Source organism: Oncorhynchus mykiss, chromosome 23 (genome assembly GCF_057628025.1).
Source record: "Oncorhynchus mykiss isolate SJ-2025 chromosome 23, ASM5762802v1, whole genome shotgun sequence".
NCBI lineage: Eukaryota > Metazoa > Chordata > Actinopteri > Salmoniformes > Salmonidae > Oncorhynchus > Oncorhynchus mykiss.
Window position 1 is genome coordinate 51,409,448 of NC_143044.1, and position 15,955 is coordinate 51,425,402.

The following is a 15,955-nucleotide window of genomic DNA, read 5'->3' on the forward strand; positions in this document are numbered from 1 at the left end:
AAGTAGTGCACTATATAGGGAATAGGGCTCTGGTCAAAGTAGTGTACTATATAGGGAATATGGCTCTGGTCAAAGTAGTGTACTATATAGGGAATAGGGCTCTGGTCAAAGTAGTGCACTATATAGGGAATAGGGCTCTGGTCAAAGTAGTGCACTATATAGGGAATAGGGCTCTGGTCAAAGTAGTGTACTATATAGGGAATAGAGCTCTGGTCAAAGTAGTGCACTATATAGGGAATAGGGCTCTGGTCAAAGTAGTGCACTATATAGGGAATAGGGTGCCGTTTGTGACAGACAGAGTAATCTCTCTCCACAGTTAATGGGATATCTGAAGCGTGGGATAACGATGGTGATTGCTGTGTGAACACTAATGTTCCACTCTCTGCTTACATACTGATGGAATTATAACTAAAGAAACCATTTCTGATGATGATAACATACAATAATGTCATCGTTCTGCAAAACAAGCCTGGACTAATAAGCTTATTTAAACCAGATTTAAACAGATTGTCCCTTAAATCAAGCTCTTTCATTGATATGGAAATGCAGACATCTATGGTAAATGTAACACAGCACTTGGCTCTGCAATGTGAGGGACTGTGTTGTTATCAATATAAACTATGTCTACAAACCTAATACTACCGGCATACTGGCAGTCTGAACCTATACAGTCATATAGGAACATTGCACATCTCTCAGCAATAAGTAGGAACCATCCTGTTCATTGGTAACATTTGCATATTCAGACCTTTTGACTTTTCCCACGTTTTCTTACGTTGCAGCCTTATTCTAAAATGGATTAAATAAACATGTTTCATATTTCATTTTTTGTTGTTGACAAATGATCATTTCTAAAAACCTGTTTTTTCTTTGTCGTTATGGCGTGTTGTGTGTAGATTGATGAGGGGGGATAACAATTGAATCAATTTTTAGAACAAGGCTGTAACGTAACAAAATGTGGAAAAAGTCAAGAGGTCTGAATACTTTCCAAAGGCCCTGTATGTACTGTACATATAGTGAGTGACATTTCACTTGGCTCTGCATGTTCACTCTTAGAAAAAATGGTTCCAAAAGGGTTCTTCGGCTGTCCCCAAAGGTGAACCCTTTTTGGTTCCAGGTAGAACCCTTTCGGGTTACATGTAGAAAGGGTCCTACATGGAACCCAAAAGGGTTAAACCTGGAACCAAAAAGGGTTCTTCAAAGGATTCTTCTATGGGAAAGGCGAAAAACCCTTTAAGGTTCTTTAAAGCACCTTTTTGTTCTAGGTGTATGGACTATCTCCCGTTGAGGGTAGGTATCTAATCAGGGGTATGAGGAAAGAGGAGCAGAGGTAAAGTAAAATCCTTACAGGAGCACCTTGGGGTCCCTCAGGACCTGGGAATCCTGTCTCCCCCAGCGGGCCCCTCTCACCCTGTCAGGGAATAAACAGTCATATATGTCACTGTTACTGTGTGTGTGTGTGTGACAGAGAGAAGTAGGGATGCCTTTGACTGACAGCTGACAGAGAGAGAGAGAGAGAGAGAGAGAGAGAGATAGAGAGCGAGAGAGAGAGAGAGAGAGAGAGAGAGAGAGAGAGAGAGAGAGAGAGAGAGATCGAGAGAGTGTGTGAGAGAGAGGGAGAGAGCGAGAGAGAGCGAGAGAGAGAGAGAGAGAAAAGCATCCGGCTTACTTACCGGTTCCCCAGGGATCCCCGAATCACCGCGAGCTCCAGGTTTCCCCTGTCAATCACACAGACAGGATGAGAACACCACACATTAAACAGCTTCTCAGACAGGTCTTATATATCTAGCCATCTACGTTAGCTAGCACCTCAACGCTGTCCTGTCCAGCAGGTATTACTGTACTACAGCCCTCTAAGTGGGTGTACATCTGAAGGACTGTTGACTGGGTATAGTATTACATCTGAAGGACTGTTCACTGGGTATAGTATTACATCTGAAGGACTGTTCACTGGGTATAGTATTACATCTGAAGGACTGTTCACTGGGTATAGTATTACATCTGAGGGACTGTTCACTGGGTATAGTATTACATCTGAAGGACTGTTCACTGGGTATAGTATTACATCTGAAGGACTGTTCACTGGGTATAGTATTACATCTGAGGGACTGTTCACTGGGTATAGTATTACATCTGCAGGACTGTTCACTGGGTATAGTATTACATCTGAAGGACTGTTCACTGGGTATAGTATTACATCTGCAGGACTGTTCACTGGGTATAGTATTACATCTGAAGGACTGTTCACTGGGTATAGTATTACATCTGCAGGACTGTTCACTGGGTATAGTATTACATCTGAGGGACTGTTCACTGGGTATAGTATTACATCTGAGGGACTGTTCACTGGGTATAGTATTACATCTGCAGGACTGTTCACTGGGTATAGTATTACATCTGAGGGACTGTTCACTGGGTATAGTATTACATCTGAGGGACTGTTCACTGGGTATAGTATTACATCTGAGGGACTGTTCACTGGGTATAGTATTACATCTGAGGGACTGTTCACTGGGTATAGTATTACATCTGAAGGACTGGTCACTGGGTATAGTATTACATCTGAAGGACTGTTCACTGGGTATAGTATTACATCTGAAGGACTGGTCACTGGGTATAGTATTACATCTGAAGGACTGTTCACTGGGTATAGTATTACATCTGTTCATTTGAAGCGTTGTTCACTGGGTATAGTATTACATCTGAGGGACTGTTCACTGGGTAAAGTATTACATCTCTTCATATGAAGCGTTGTTCACTGGGTATAGTATTACATCTGAGGGACTGTTCACTGGGTATAGTATTACATCTCTTCATATGAAGCGTTGTTCACTGGGTATAGTATTACATCTGAGGGACTGTTCACTGGGTATAGTATTACATCTGAGGGACTGTTCACTGGGTATAGTATTACATCTGAGGGACTGTTCACTGGGTATAGTATTACATCTGAGGGACTGTTCACTGGGTATAGTATTTCATCTGAAAGACTGTTCACTGGGTATAGTATTACATCTGAGGGACTGTTCACTGGGTATAGTATTACATCTGAAGGACTGTTCACTGGGTATAGTATTTCATCTGAAGGACTGTTCACTGGGTATAGTATTACATCTGAGGGACTGTTCACTGGGTATAGTATTACATCTGAAGGACTGTTCACTGGGTATAGTATTACATCTGAGGGACTGTTCACTGGGTATAGTATTACATCTGAAGGACTGTTCACTGGGTATAGTATTACATCTGAAGGACTGTTCACTGGGTATAGTATTACATCTGAAGGACTGTTCACTGGGTATAGTGTTACATCTGAAGGACTGTTCACTGGGTATAGTATTACATCTGAAGGACTGTTCACTGGGTATAGTATTACATCTGAGGGACTGTTCACTGGGTATAGTATTACATCTCTTCATATGAAGCGTTGTTCACTGGGTATAGTATTACATCTGAGGGACTGTTCACTGGGTATAGTATTACATCTGAGGGACTGTTCACTGGGTATAGTATTACATCTGAGGGACTGTTCACTGGGTATAGTATTACATCTGAAGGACTGTTCACTGGGTATAGTATTACATCTGAAGGACTGTTCACTGGGTATAGTATTACATCTGAAGGACTGTTCACTGGGTATAGTATTACATCTGAAGGACTGTTCACTGGGTATAGTATTACATCTGAAGGACTGTTCACTGGGTATAGTATTACATCTCTTCATATGAAGCGTTGTTCACTGGGTATAGTATTACATCTGAAGGACTGTTCACTGGGTATAGTATTACATCTGAGGGACTGTTCACTGGGTATAGTATTACATCTGAAGGACTGTTCACTGGGTATAGTATTACATCTGAAGGACTGTTAACTGGGTATAGTATTACATCTGAGGGACTGTTCACTGGGTATAGTATTACATCTGAAGGATTGTTCACTGGGTATAGTGTTACATCTGAAGGACTGTTCACTGGGTATAGTATTACATCTGAAGGACTGTTCACTGGGTATAGTATTACATCTGAAGGACTGGTCACTGGGTATAGTATTACATCTGTTCATTTGAAGCGTTGTTCACTGGGTATAGTATTACATCTGAGGGACTGTTCACTGGGTATAGTATTACATCTCTTCATATGAAGCGTTGTTCACTGGGTATAGTATTACATCTGAGGGACTGTTCACTGGGTATAGTATTACATCTCTTCATATGAAGCGTTGTTCACTGGGTATAGTATTACATCTGAGGGACTGTTCACTGGGTATAGTATTACATCTGAGGGACTGTTCACTGGGTATAGTATTACATCTGAGGGACTGTTCACTGGGTATAGTATTACATCTGAGGGACTGTTCACTGGGTATAGTATTTCATCTGAAGGACTGTTCACTGGGTATAGTATTACATCTGAGGGACTGTTCACTGGGTATAGTATTACATCTGAAGGACTGTTCACTGGGTATAGTATTTCATCTGAAGGACTGTTCACTGGGTATAGTATTACATCTGAGGGACTGTTCACTGGGTATAGTATTACATCTGAAGGACTGTTCACTGGGTATAGTATTACATCTGAGGGACTGTTCACTGGGTATAGTATTACATCTGAAGGACTGTTCACTGGGTATAGTATTACATCTGAAGGACTGTTCACTGGGTATAGTATTACATCTGAAGGACTGTTCACTGGGTATAGTGTTACATCTGAAGGACTGTTCACTGGGTATAGTATTACATCTGAAGGACTGTTCACTGGGTATAGTATTACATCTGAGGGACTGTTCACTGGGTATAGTATTACATCTCTTCATATGAAGCGTTGTTCACTGGGTATAGTATTACATCTGAGGGACTGTTCACTGGGTATAGTATTACATCTGAGGGACTGTTCACTGGGTATAGTATTACATCTGAGGGACTGTTCACTGGGTATAGTATTACATCTGAAGGACTGTTCACTGGGTATAGTATTACATCTGAAGGACTGTTCACTGGGTATAGTATTACATCTGAAGGACTGTTCACTGGGTATAGTATTACATCTGAAGGACTGTTCACTGGGTATAGTATTACATCTGAAGGACTGTTCACTGGGTATAGTATTACATCTCTTCATATGAAGCGTTGTTCACTGGGTATAGTATTACATCTGAAGGACTGTTCACTGGGTATAGTATTACATCTGAGGGACTGTTCACTGGGTATAGTATTACATCTGAAGGACTGTTCACTGGGTATAGTATTACATCTGAAGGACTGTTAACTGGGTATAGTATTACATCTGAGGGACTGTTCACTGGGTATAGTATTACATCTGAAGGATTGTTCACTGGGTATAGTGTTACATCTGAAGGACTGTTCACTGGGTATAGTATTACATCTGAAGGACTGTTCACTGGGTATAGTATTACATCTGTTCATATGAAGCGTTGTTCACTGGGGATACTACTATAGTATCACTGTGTTCTGTCTGTGTCATTTCTTATAGATTTGGGAAGTCAATGTCCATGACATGTTATCATTTCCTCAGACAGCCATGATGTTTTCTGTAGCCAGCATCAAGTGCAGCGAAAGAGCGCAAACAAATGGAGGATGTGCAGATCATTAAAAGTACTACTTACTGAAGGCCCAGGTATTCCAGGGGCTCCAGGCATCCCCAGATCACCCTACAGGACAAAATACAGCCTTGTTTACAACTCAAACCTATAGCAACATACAGCCTTTTATACAACTCAAACCTACAGCAACATACAGCCTTTTATACAACTCAAACCTACAGCAACATACAGCCTTTTATACAACTCAAACCTACAGCAACATACAGCCTTTTATACAACTCAAACCTACAGCAACATACAGCCTTTTATACAACTCAAACCTACAGCAACATACAGCCTTTTATACAACTCAAACCTACAGCAACATACAGCCTTTTATACAACTCAAACCTACAGCAACATACAGCCTTTTATACAACTCAAACCTACAGCAACATACAGCCTTTTATACAACTCAAACCTACAGCAACATACAGCCTTTTATACAACTCAAACCTACAGCAACATACAGCCTTTTATACAACTCAAACCTACAGCAACATACAGCCTTTTATACAACTCAAACCTACAGCAACATACAGCCTTTTATACAACTCAAACCTACAGCAACATACAGCCTTTTATACAACTCAAACCTACAGCAACATACAGCCTTTTATACAACTCAAACCTACAGCAACATACAGCCTTTTATACAACTCAAACCTACAGCAACATACAGCCTTTTATACAACTCAAACCTACAGCAACATACAGCCTTTTATACAACTCAAACCTACAGCAACATACAGCCTTTTATACAACTATATAATGAAAAAAACAAATCACCATGAGGTTTGAAACAAGAACAGAGACAGACAGAGAAGCTCCATAGAGAAGCATCATGGTTATGTTTATGCATCTCTCAGGACTTGTCTTTCAAAGCCCATTCTGAGACTATTCTATTCTAGTCCATACACTTGTATTCAGACAGACATAACCTCTTGTTGAAGTGTTGCTGTGGATCTATCAGAAACAAACTCTCCTTAACCTTTAGTGTCAAATAAAAGCAGCAGTGTTGAGCACTTGGCCATTTGTCTGTAATATGAGGTGTGTATGTGTCTGAACGATATCGCCATAACTCTTTGACGACAGCTCCCTGAAGGAAGGACAGACGCGCGCTCTAGCCTTGACATCTAGATTAAGACCTAGAGGTGTGAGGGATGTTACACAGACACATAGAGCTGTAACCCCCATTCCAAGGTCATCTACATCAGTATGTTACAGTATGTTACTGACGGTAGTGTCCTGCTAGTTATTACCCTTTCCCCACTGCTCTAGTTACGTTGGTAACCAGTTTATAATAGCAATAAGGCACCTTGGAGATTTGTGGTATACGGCCAACGTACCACGGCTAACGGCTGTATCCAGAACAGCCCTTAGACGTGGTATAATGGCCATATACCACACCCCCTCACACCCCCCTCATATTTCCTATTTCCTATATGTAATCTGGTGAGGTCATGCAGGATGAGGATGGTCCGCAAGCGCCGTCTCAGCTCGGCTTGGCTCGGCTCGGCTTGGCTCAGTACTGTATAAAGGCTACAGGGGGGCTGTATGTGACTTACCTTGGCTCCAGGTAGTCCTTCTAGTCCTGGTAAACCAATGGATCCGGGATCTCCCTGGAACATAACACAGAGTAGTTAGTCTAGGACAGTGTGAGTGAGTGAGTGATTGAGTGAGTGAGTGAGAGAGTGATTGAGTGATTGAGTGAGTGAGTGAGTGAGTGAGTGAATGAGTGAATGAGTGAGTGAGTGAGAGAGTGATTGAGTGAGAGAGTGATTGAGTGAGTGAGTGAGTGAGTGAGAGAGTGAGTGATTGAGTGAGTGAGTGAGTGAGTGAGAGAGAGAGGGAGAGAGAGAGAGAGAGAGAGAGAGAGAGAGAGAGAGAGAGAGAGAGAGAGAAAGAAAGAAAGATATAGAGAGAGAGAGAGAGAGAGAAGGATAAAGATAGAGAGAGAGAGAGAGAGAGATGGAGAGATGAGAGAGAGATGGAGTATGGTGTGAAGGATGGAGAACAAGGTATGTTGGTATAGGAGATCACCTTTCAAAACAGTAGACTGATTGTGATACGTTTTTACTTCAAGATAGAACTATCTATAAGACTGCAGATTTATCTCTCATTGCAGGCAGTCAGCAGCTTATTTGGGTCTTTCTCCTTTACTACAGTAGAAATGCACATCCCTTCTCCCCTTCTATTGGTCTGGTCTGTCTCCTTTACTACAGTAGAAATTCACATCCCTTCTCCCCTTCTATTGGTCTGGTCTGTCTCCTTTACTACAGTATAAATACACATCCCTCCTCCCCCTTCTATTGGTCTGGTCTGTCTCCTTTACTACAGTATAAATACACATCCCTTCTCCCCTTCTATTGGTCTGGTCGGTCTCCTTTACTACAGTAGAAATACACATCCCTCCTCCCCCTTCTATTGGTCTGGTCTGCCTCCTTTACTACAGTATAAATACACATCCCTCCTCCCCCTTCTATTGGTCTGGTCTGTCTCCTTTACTACAGTAGAAATACACATCCCTCCTCCCCCTTCTATTGGTCTGGTCTGTCTCCTTTACTACAGTATAAATACACATCCCTCCTCCCCCTTCTATTGGTCTGGTCTGTCTCCTTTACTACAGTATAAATACACATCCCTTCTCCCCTTCTATTGGTCTGGTCGGTCTCCTTTACTACAGTAGAAATACACATCCCTCCTCCCCCTTCTATTGGTCTGGTCTGCCTCCTTTACTACAGTATAAATACACATCCCTTCTCCCCTTCTATTGGTCTTGTCTGTCTCCTTTACTACGGTATAAATTCACATCCCTTCTCCCCTTCTATTGGTCTGGTCTGTCTCCTTTACTACAGTAGAAATACACATTCCTCCTCCCCCTTCTATTGGTCTGGTCTGTCTCCTTTACTACAGTAGAAATACACATCCCTCCTCCCCCTTCTATTGGTCTGATCTGCCTCCTTTACTACAGTAGAAATTCACATCCCTTCTCCCCTTCTATTGGTCTGGTCTGTCTCCTTTACTACAGTATAAATACACATCCCTCCTCCCCCTTCTATTGGTCTGGTCTGCCTCCTTTACTACAGTATAAATACACATCCCTCCTCCCCCTTCTATTGGTCTGGTCTGTCTCCTTTACTACAGTAGAAATACACATCCCTCCTCCCCCTTCTATTGGTCTGGTCTGTCTCCTTTACTACAGTATAAATACACATCCCTTCTCCCCTTCTATTGGTCTGGTCGGTCTCCTTTACTACAGTAGAAATACACATCCCTCCTCCCCCTTCTATTGGTCTGGTCTGTCTCCTTTACTACAGTATAAATACACATCTCTTCTCCCCTTCTATTGGTCTGGTCGGTCTCCTTTACTACAGTAGAAATACACATCCCTCCTCCCCCTTCTATTGGTCTGGTCTGCCTCCTTTACTACAGTAGAAATACACATCCCTCCTCCCCCTTCTATTGGTCTGGTCTGGCTCTACTGTATGTGCCATGGAGAAATGGTATTACACACTACTGTAGGGCCAAGGCCTGCTCTGTCCTCTGCTCTGACATAGATGGATGGGGCAGGTAATTATCACACATGTAGATTGTCATGAATAACATAGTGTGGCTTAGAGTGGAACGGGACAGATCGGGATCGCCGCCGGGGATCAGCTGTGGTGAGACGGATTGGGGCAATTTGGTGTGTGTGTGTGTGTGTGTGAGTGATCCTGTGTGTGTCTGTGTGTGAGTGTTTCTGTGTGTGAGTGTTTCTGTGTGTGTCTGTGTGTGTCTGTGTACGTGTCTGTGATTGTCTGTGTGTGTGTGTACATGTTAGTGTCTGTGTGTGTGTGTCTGTGTGTGTGTGTGTGTGTGTGTGTGTGTGCGTGTGTGTGTGTGTGTGTGCGTGTCTGCGTGTGCGTGTGTGTACGTGATTCTGTGTGTGTGTCTGTGTGTGTGTGTGTGTGTCTGTGTGTGTGTGTGTGTGTGTGTGTCTGTGTGTGTGTGTGTGTGTACGTGTCTGTGTGTGTGTCTGTGTGTGTGTGTGTGTGTCTGTGTGTGTGTGTGTGTGTGTCTGTGTGTGTGTCTGTGTGTGTGTCTGTGTGTGTGTACGTGTCTGTGTCTGTGTCTGTGTGTGTGTGTGTGTGTGTGTGTGTGTGTGTGTGTGTGTGTGTGTGTGTGTGTGTGTGTGTGTGTGTGTGTGTGTGTGTGTGTGTGTGTGCATGAGACGGATTGGGGCAATTCCACCGACCGAGCCGCAGCACCAGGAACCGCAGCTCACACAATTTATTCAAATGTCAAATTAACATCCCCAGTGAGAAATCGCACCGCAGCAAAACAATAAAAAATGCAATTGGCCCCACGAGGACAGAGAAAGAGATGGAGAATTCAAGTTGATACCAGAAGAGAGGAGTTGTATTGTTTCCATTCCTTGGTGTGTGTGTGTGTGTGTGTGTGTGTGTGTGTCCGAAACAGTCTATGTGTGTGTGTTTATGTGTGTGTGTGCGTGTGTGTGTGAGAGAGAGAGAGAGAGACAGTGTGTTTGTGTGTGTGAGTGAGAGAGAGAGAAAGAGAGAGACACAGAGTGTGTGTGTGTGTGTATGTGTGTGAGAGAGAGATAGACAGAGTGTGTGTGTGTGTATATATGTGTGTGAGAGAGAGAGAGAGAGAGAGAGAGAGAGAGAGAGAGTGTGAGTGTGTCTCTCTCTCTCTCTTAATGTGTGTGTGTGGAGTTACAGTAGACATTACAGAGAGCAAAGAGGGTTCATTGTCTCCCACAGGCCAGACAATATAGAACATTCATTTGATTGTGGCAAGAGGAGACGTGATCATTATTTTATTTTGTGTTCCCAGCTCCAGAGTGGAGGGACTTATGTTGAAGTGAACCATAGAGACTGGTTTTGGAGAACCGACCTGGGTTCAAATACTGTTTGAAATCTTTCAAATGCGTTTGCTTTAGCCAGCGTTTGCTTTAGCCTGTCGGCAGTGCAGGACGGGAGGGTTTGGCAGTTCTGCGACTCTTCTATTGGTTCCATTGTGCCAATCAAACTCAATCAAGCCCAGATAAAGTAGTTGAAATGATTTCCTTTGCTAGTTCTGTTGGACTGCATATGAAAACAGGTGAGAAACACTTTCAATAAAATATATTCCCTAGAATGAAAAGATTTCAACTCACCACTCTTCCCTCGTCTCCTTTGGGCCCCTATACAGAAGAAAGAGACAGTGGAAGGCAATCACTCCACTTACAAAGTCATATATAGAAGACCTTTTACATAAGACCCTTTAGAAATGTGTTCAATCTTTTAAGACATTTTATTTTTACTCCCTTTTTATCCCCAATTTCGATCTTTGTCTCATCGCTGCAACTCCCCAACGTGCTCAGGAGGCAAAGGTCGAGTCATGCGTCCTCCGAAACATGACCCGCCAAACCGCACTTCTTAACACCCACCCGCTTAACCCAGAAGCCAGCTGCACCGATGTGTCGGAGGAAACACCGTTCAACTGACGACCGGAGTCAGCCTGCAGGCACCCGGCCCACCACAAGGAGTCGCTAGAGTGCGATGAGCCAAGTAAAGCCCCCCCTCCCCCCGTAACCAGGACGACGCTGGGCCAATTGTGCGCCATCCTATGGGACTCCCTTTCACGGCTGGTTGAGACACAGCCTGGGATCGAACCCGGGTCTGTAGTGACGCCTCAAGCATTGTGATCCAGTGCCTTAGATCCCTGCTTCACTTGGGAGGCCCTTCTAAAACCCTTTCAGAGATTTTTAACTGGGTTAACAGAGATATGGCTTTTTTGTTGTTAAGACTTTTAGCATCAATTACTTTAACTTTTGGAAAGTGTCAGGTTTAATACAGGAAATGACTGTACTGTTCATATACACTGGCAGCTGTACAATTATAGTAATAAAGTCAGACTTATTGTCAATAAAAGGTAACAGCGTGCAAAAAATTTAAACAATCAGAGACATAAAACAAACAGCAAAATCTAACTGGAACTAAACTAAAATGGACATATTGTATAATTTACTGTAGCCTGTTGCTTTCTCCATTTTAACTCATCATTTTAATTAATTCTTAATTCTTCTAGAATGAATTGAATGTTTCATTAGGATCCCTGTTAGCTGATGCCATGGCGACAGCTAATCTTCCTAGGGTCCAACTCAGACCTAAAATGACATTATAAACTATTACAATTGACATTAAATACATTACATTTAACAAAAATAAATGTAACAAGTGTACATTACAAACAGTTAAAACACCTGACAGGTAATATATTTAACATTCAGTAAATGATCTCTGGGAGTGCAAAACCACTTCATGATATCCCCAGCAGTACTGTACATGTTAGATGCAGACAGACAGACAGCACAGCACAGAGCAATGCTCCCCAGAGATTCTACTGTGGTCCCTGGGTAGAGAGTTCTCTTTGTGGACCCCTGCAGGTCCTATGAGCGGAGTGTCTGTGCGTTATTTTTTTTTTTTTAAATTTTTTTTTACCTTTATTTAACTAGGCAAGCCAGTTCTTATTTTCAATGACGGCCTAGGAACAGTGGGTTAACTGCCTGTTCAGGGGCAGAACGACAGATTTGTACCTTGTCAGCTCGGGGGTTTGAACATGCAACCTTCCGGTTACTAGTCCAACGCTCTAACCACTAGGCTACCCTGCCGATGGAAGCGGTAAAGTCTCCAAGGGTTGTAGGTAGATTACAGACAGACTGATAAGGGCAGAGCTCAGTGGCTTTGATAAGTAAATCAGGTCACCACACCTCGCCACAGAGGCACAATGCAGAGAGAACAGAGTCAGGCCACTGCTCAGACAGTGTTCTCTCTCTCTCTCGCTCTGTCAGTCTCTCTCTGTCAGTCTCTCTCTGTCAGTCTCTCTCTCTCTCTCTGTCTCTCTCTCTCTCTCTCTGTCAGTCTCTCTCTGTCAGTCTCTCTCTGTCAGTCTCTCTCTCTCTCTCAGTCTCTCTCTGTCAGTCTCTCTCTGTCAGTCTCTCTCTGTCAGTTTCTCTCCACCAGTGAGATCTCACTGAACATGACTGAGTCTTACTAGAGGGCTGGAGACAGTGAAGGAGATGACAGCTACTCTTAGGATGATAAAGTATGGCCTGTGTGTTTCAGACCCTGACAGTACAGTACACAGGATCTGAATACATGTCTGGTTCCTGACAGTACAGTACAGTACAGTACAGCAAATTAGGATGATGAGACAGTAGGATGATGAGACAGAAGGATGATGAGACAGTAGGATGATGGATGATGAGACAGTCGGATGATGAGACAGTAGGAGGATGGATGATGAGACAGTAGGATGATGAGACAGTAGGATGATGAGACAGTAGGATGATGGATGATGAGACAGTAGGATGGTGGATGATGAGACAGTAGGATGATGGATGATGAGACAGTAGGATGATGAGACAGAAGGATGATGAGACAGAAGGATGATGGATGATGAGACAGTAGGATGATATAACAGAAGGATGATGGATGATGAGACAGTAGGATGATGAGACAGTAGGATGATGAGACAGAAGGAGGATGATACAGTAGGAGGATGGATGACAAGACAGTAGGGTGATGAGACAGTAAGATGATGAGACAGAAGGAGGATGGATGATGAGACAGTAGGATGATGAGACAGCAGGATGATGAGACAGTAGGATGATGAGACAGTAGGAGGATGGATGATGAGACAGTAGGATGATGAGACAGCAGGATGATGAGACAGTAGGAGGATGGATGATGAGACAGTAGGATGATGAGACAGCAGGATGATGAGACAGTAGGAGGATGGATGATGAGACAGTAGGATGATGAGACAGCAGGATGATGAGACAGCAGGATGATGTGACAGTAGGATGATGAGACAGTATGAGGATGGATGATGAGACAATAGGATGATGAGACAGCAGGATGATGAGACAGTATGAGGATGGATGATGAGACAGTATGATGATGAGACAGCAGGATGATGAGACAGTAGGATGATGAGAAAGCAGGATGATGAGACAGTAGGATGATGAGACAGTAGGAGGATGGATCATGAGACAGTAGGATGATGAGACAGCAGGAAGATGAGACAGTAGGAGGATGGATGATGAGACAGTAGAATGATGGAAGATGAGACAGCAGGATGATGAGACAGTAGGATGATGAGACATTAGGATGATGAGACAGTAGGATGATGAGACAGTAGGATGATGGATGATGAGACAGTAGGATGGTGGATGATGAGACAGTAGGATGATGGATGATGAGACAGTAGGATGATGAGACAGAAGGATGATGAGACAGAAGGATGATGGATGATGAGACAGTAGGATGATATAACAGAAGGATGATGGATGATGAGACAGTAGGATGATGAGACAGTAGGATGATGAGACAGAAGGAGGATGATACAGTAGGAGGATGGATGACAAGACAGTAGGGTGATGAGACAGTAAGATGATGAGACAGAAGGAGGATGGATGATGAGACAGTAGGATGATGAGACAGCAGGATGATGAGACAGTAGGATGATGAGACAGTAGGAGGATGGATGATGAGACAGTAGGATGATGAGACAGCAGGATGATGAGACAGTAGGAGGATGGATGATGAGACAGTAGGATGATGAGACAGCAGGATGATGAGACAGTAGGGGGATGGATGATGAGACAGTAGGATGATGAGACAGCAGGATGATGAGACAGCAGGATGATGTGACAGTAGGATGATGAGACAGTATGAGGATGGATGATGAGACAATAGGATGATGAGACAGCAGGATGATGAGACAGTATGAGGATGGATGATGAGACAGTATGATGATGAGACAGCAGGATGATGAGACAGTAGGATGATGAGAAAGCAGGATGATGAGACAGTAGGATGATGAGACAGTAGGAGGATGGATCATGAGACAGTAGGATGATGAGACAGCAGGAAGATGAGACAGTAGGAGGATGGATGATGAGACAGTAGAATGATGGAAGATGAGACAGCAGGATGATGAGACAGTAGGATGATGAGACATTAGGATGATGAGACAGTAGGATGATGAGACAGTAGGATGATGGATGATGAGACAGCAGGATGATGAGACAGAAGGATGATGAGACAGTAGGAGGATGGATGATGAGACAGTAGGATGATGAGACAGCAGGATGATGAGATAGTAGGAGGAAGGTTGATGAGACAGCAGGATGATGAGAGAGTAGGATGATGAGACAGCAGGATGATGAGACAGTAGGATGATGAGAAAGCAGGATGATGAGACAAAAGGAGATGTAGAAGGATGAAACAGTAGGATGATGATACAGTAGGATGATAAGACAGAAGGAGGATGGATGATGAGACAGCAGGATGATGATACAGTAGAAGGATGGATGATGAGACAGCAGGATGATGAGACAGCAGGATGATGAGACAGGATGATGGATGATGAGACAGCAGGACGATGAGACAGTAGGATGATGAGACAGTAGGATGATGATACAGTAGTAGGATGGATGATGAGACAGTAGGATGATGAGACAGCAGGATGATGAGACAGTAGGATGATGATACAGTAGGAGGATGGATGATGAGATAGCAGGATGATGAGACAGTAGGATGATGAGACAGAAGGAGGATGAGACAGTAGGATGATGAGAAAGCAGGATTGAGACAGAAGGAGGATGGATGATGAGAGTAGAAGGATGATACAGTAGGATGATGAGACAGTAGGATGATAAGACAGAAGGAGGATGGATGATGAGGCAGTAGGATGATGAGACAGTATATTGAGGAGACAGAAGGAGGATGGATGATGAGACAGTAGGATGATGAGACAGTAGGATGATGAGACAGCAGGATGATGAGGCAGTAGGATGATGAGACAGCAGGATGATGAGACAGAAGGATGATGGGACAGTAGGAGGATGGATGATGAGACAGCAGGATGATGAGACAGTAGGATGATGAGACAGAAGGAGGATGAGACAGTAGGAGGATGAGTCAGTAGGATGATGAGACAGTAGGATGATGAGACAGTAGGATGATGAGACAGTAGGATGATGAGACAATAGGATGATGAGACAGTAGGATGATGAGACAGTAGGAGGATGGATGATGAGACAGTAGGAGGATGAGATAGTAGGAGGATGTGACAGAAGGAGGATGATACGGTTGGAGAAGGGGACAGATGGATGATGAGACAGCTGGATGATGAGACAGTAGGAGGATGAGACAGAAGGAGGATGATACAGTAGGAGGATGATACAGAAGGAGGATGATACAGTAGGATGATGAGACAAAAGGAGGATGAGACAGTAGGAGGATGATACAGAAGGAGGATGATACAGTAGAATGATGAGACAGAAGGAGGATGAGACAGTAGG

The 15,955-nt window shown here is 43.4% G+C and overlaps 1 protein-coding gene across 8 annotated transcripts in view; it reads right to left on the minus strand.

Annotated features, from left to right (window-relative positions):
• Positions 1 to 15,955, minus strand: part of LOC110515674 (uncharacterized) — a 252,866-nt gene that overhangs the window by 42,524 nt on the left and 194,387 nt on the right. For all 8 annotated transcript variants that reach the window (XM_090217615.1, XM_090217612.1, XM_090217614.1 and 5 more), the window contains 5 exons: positions 10,760 to 10,786; positions 7,167 to 7,220; positions 5,623 to 5,667; positions 1,674 to 1,718; positions 1,349 to 1,411 (listed from right to left, as the gene is read on the minus strand). In XM_090217615.1, the coding sequence (XP_090073741.1) occupies positions 1,349 to 1,411; positions 1,674 to 1,718; positions 5,623 to 5,667; positions 7,167 to 7,220; positions 10,760 to 10,786 (234 nt within the window). The remainder of the gene's footprint in view (positions 1 to 1,348; positions 1,412 to 1,673; positions 1,719 to 5,622; positions 5,668 to 7,166; positions 7,221 to 10,759; positions 10,787 to 15,955) is intronic.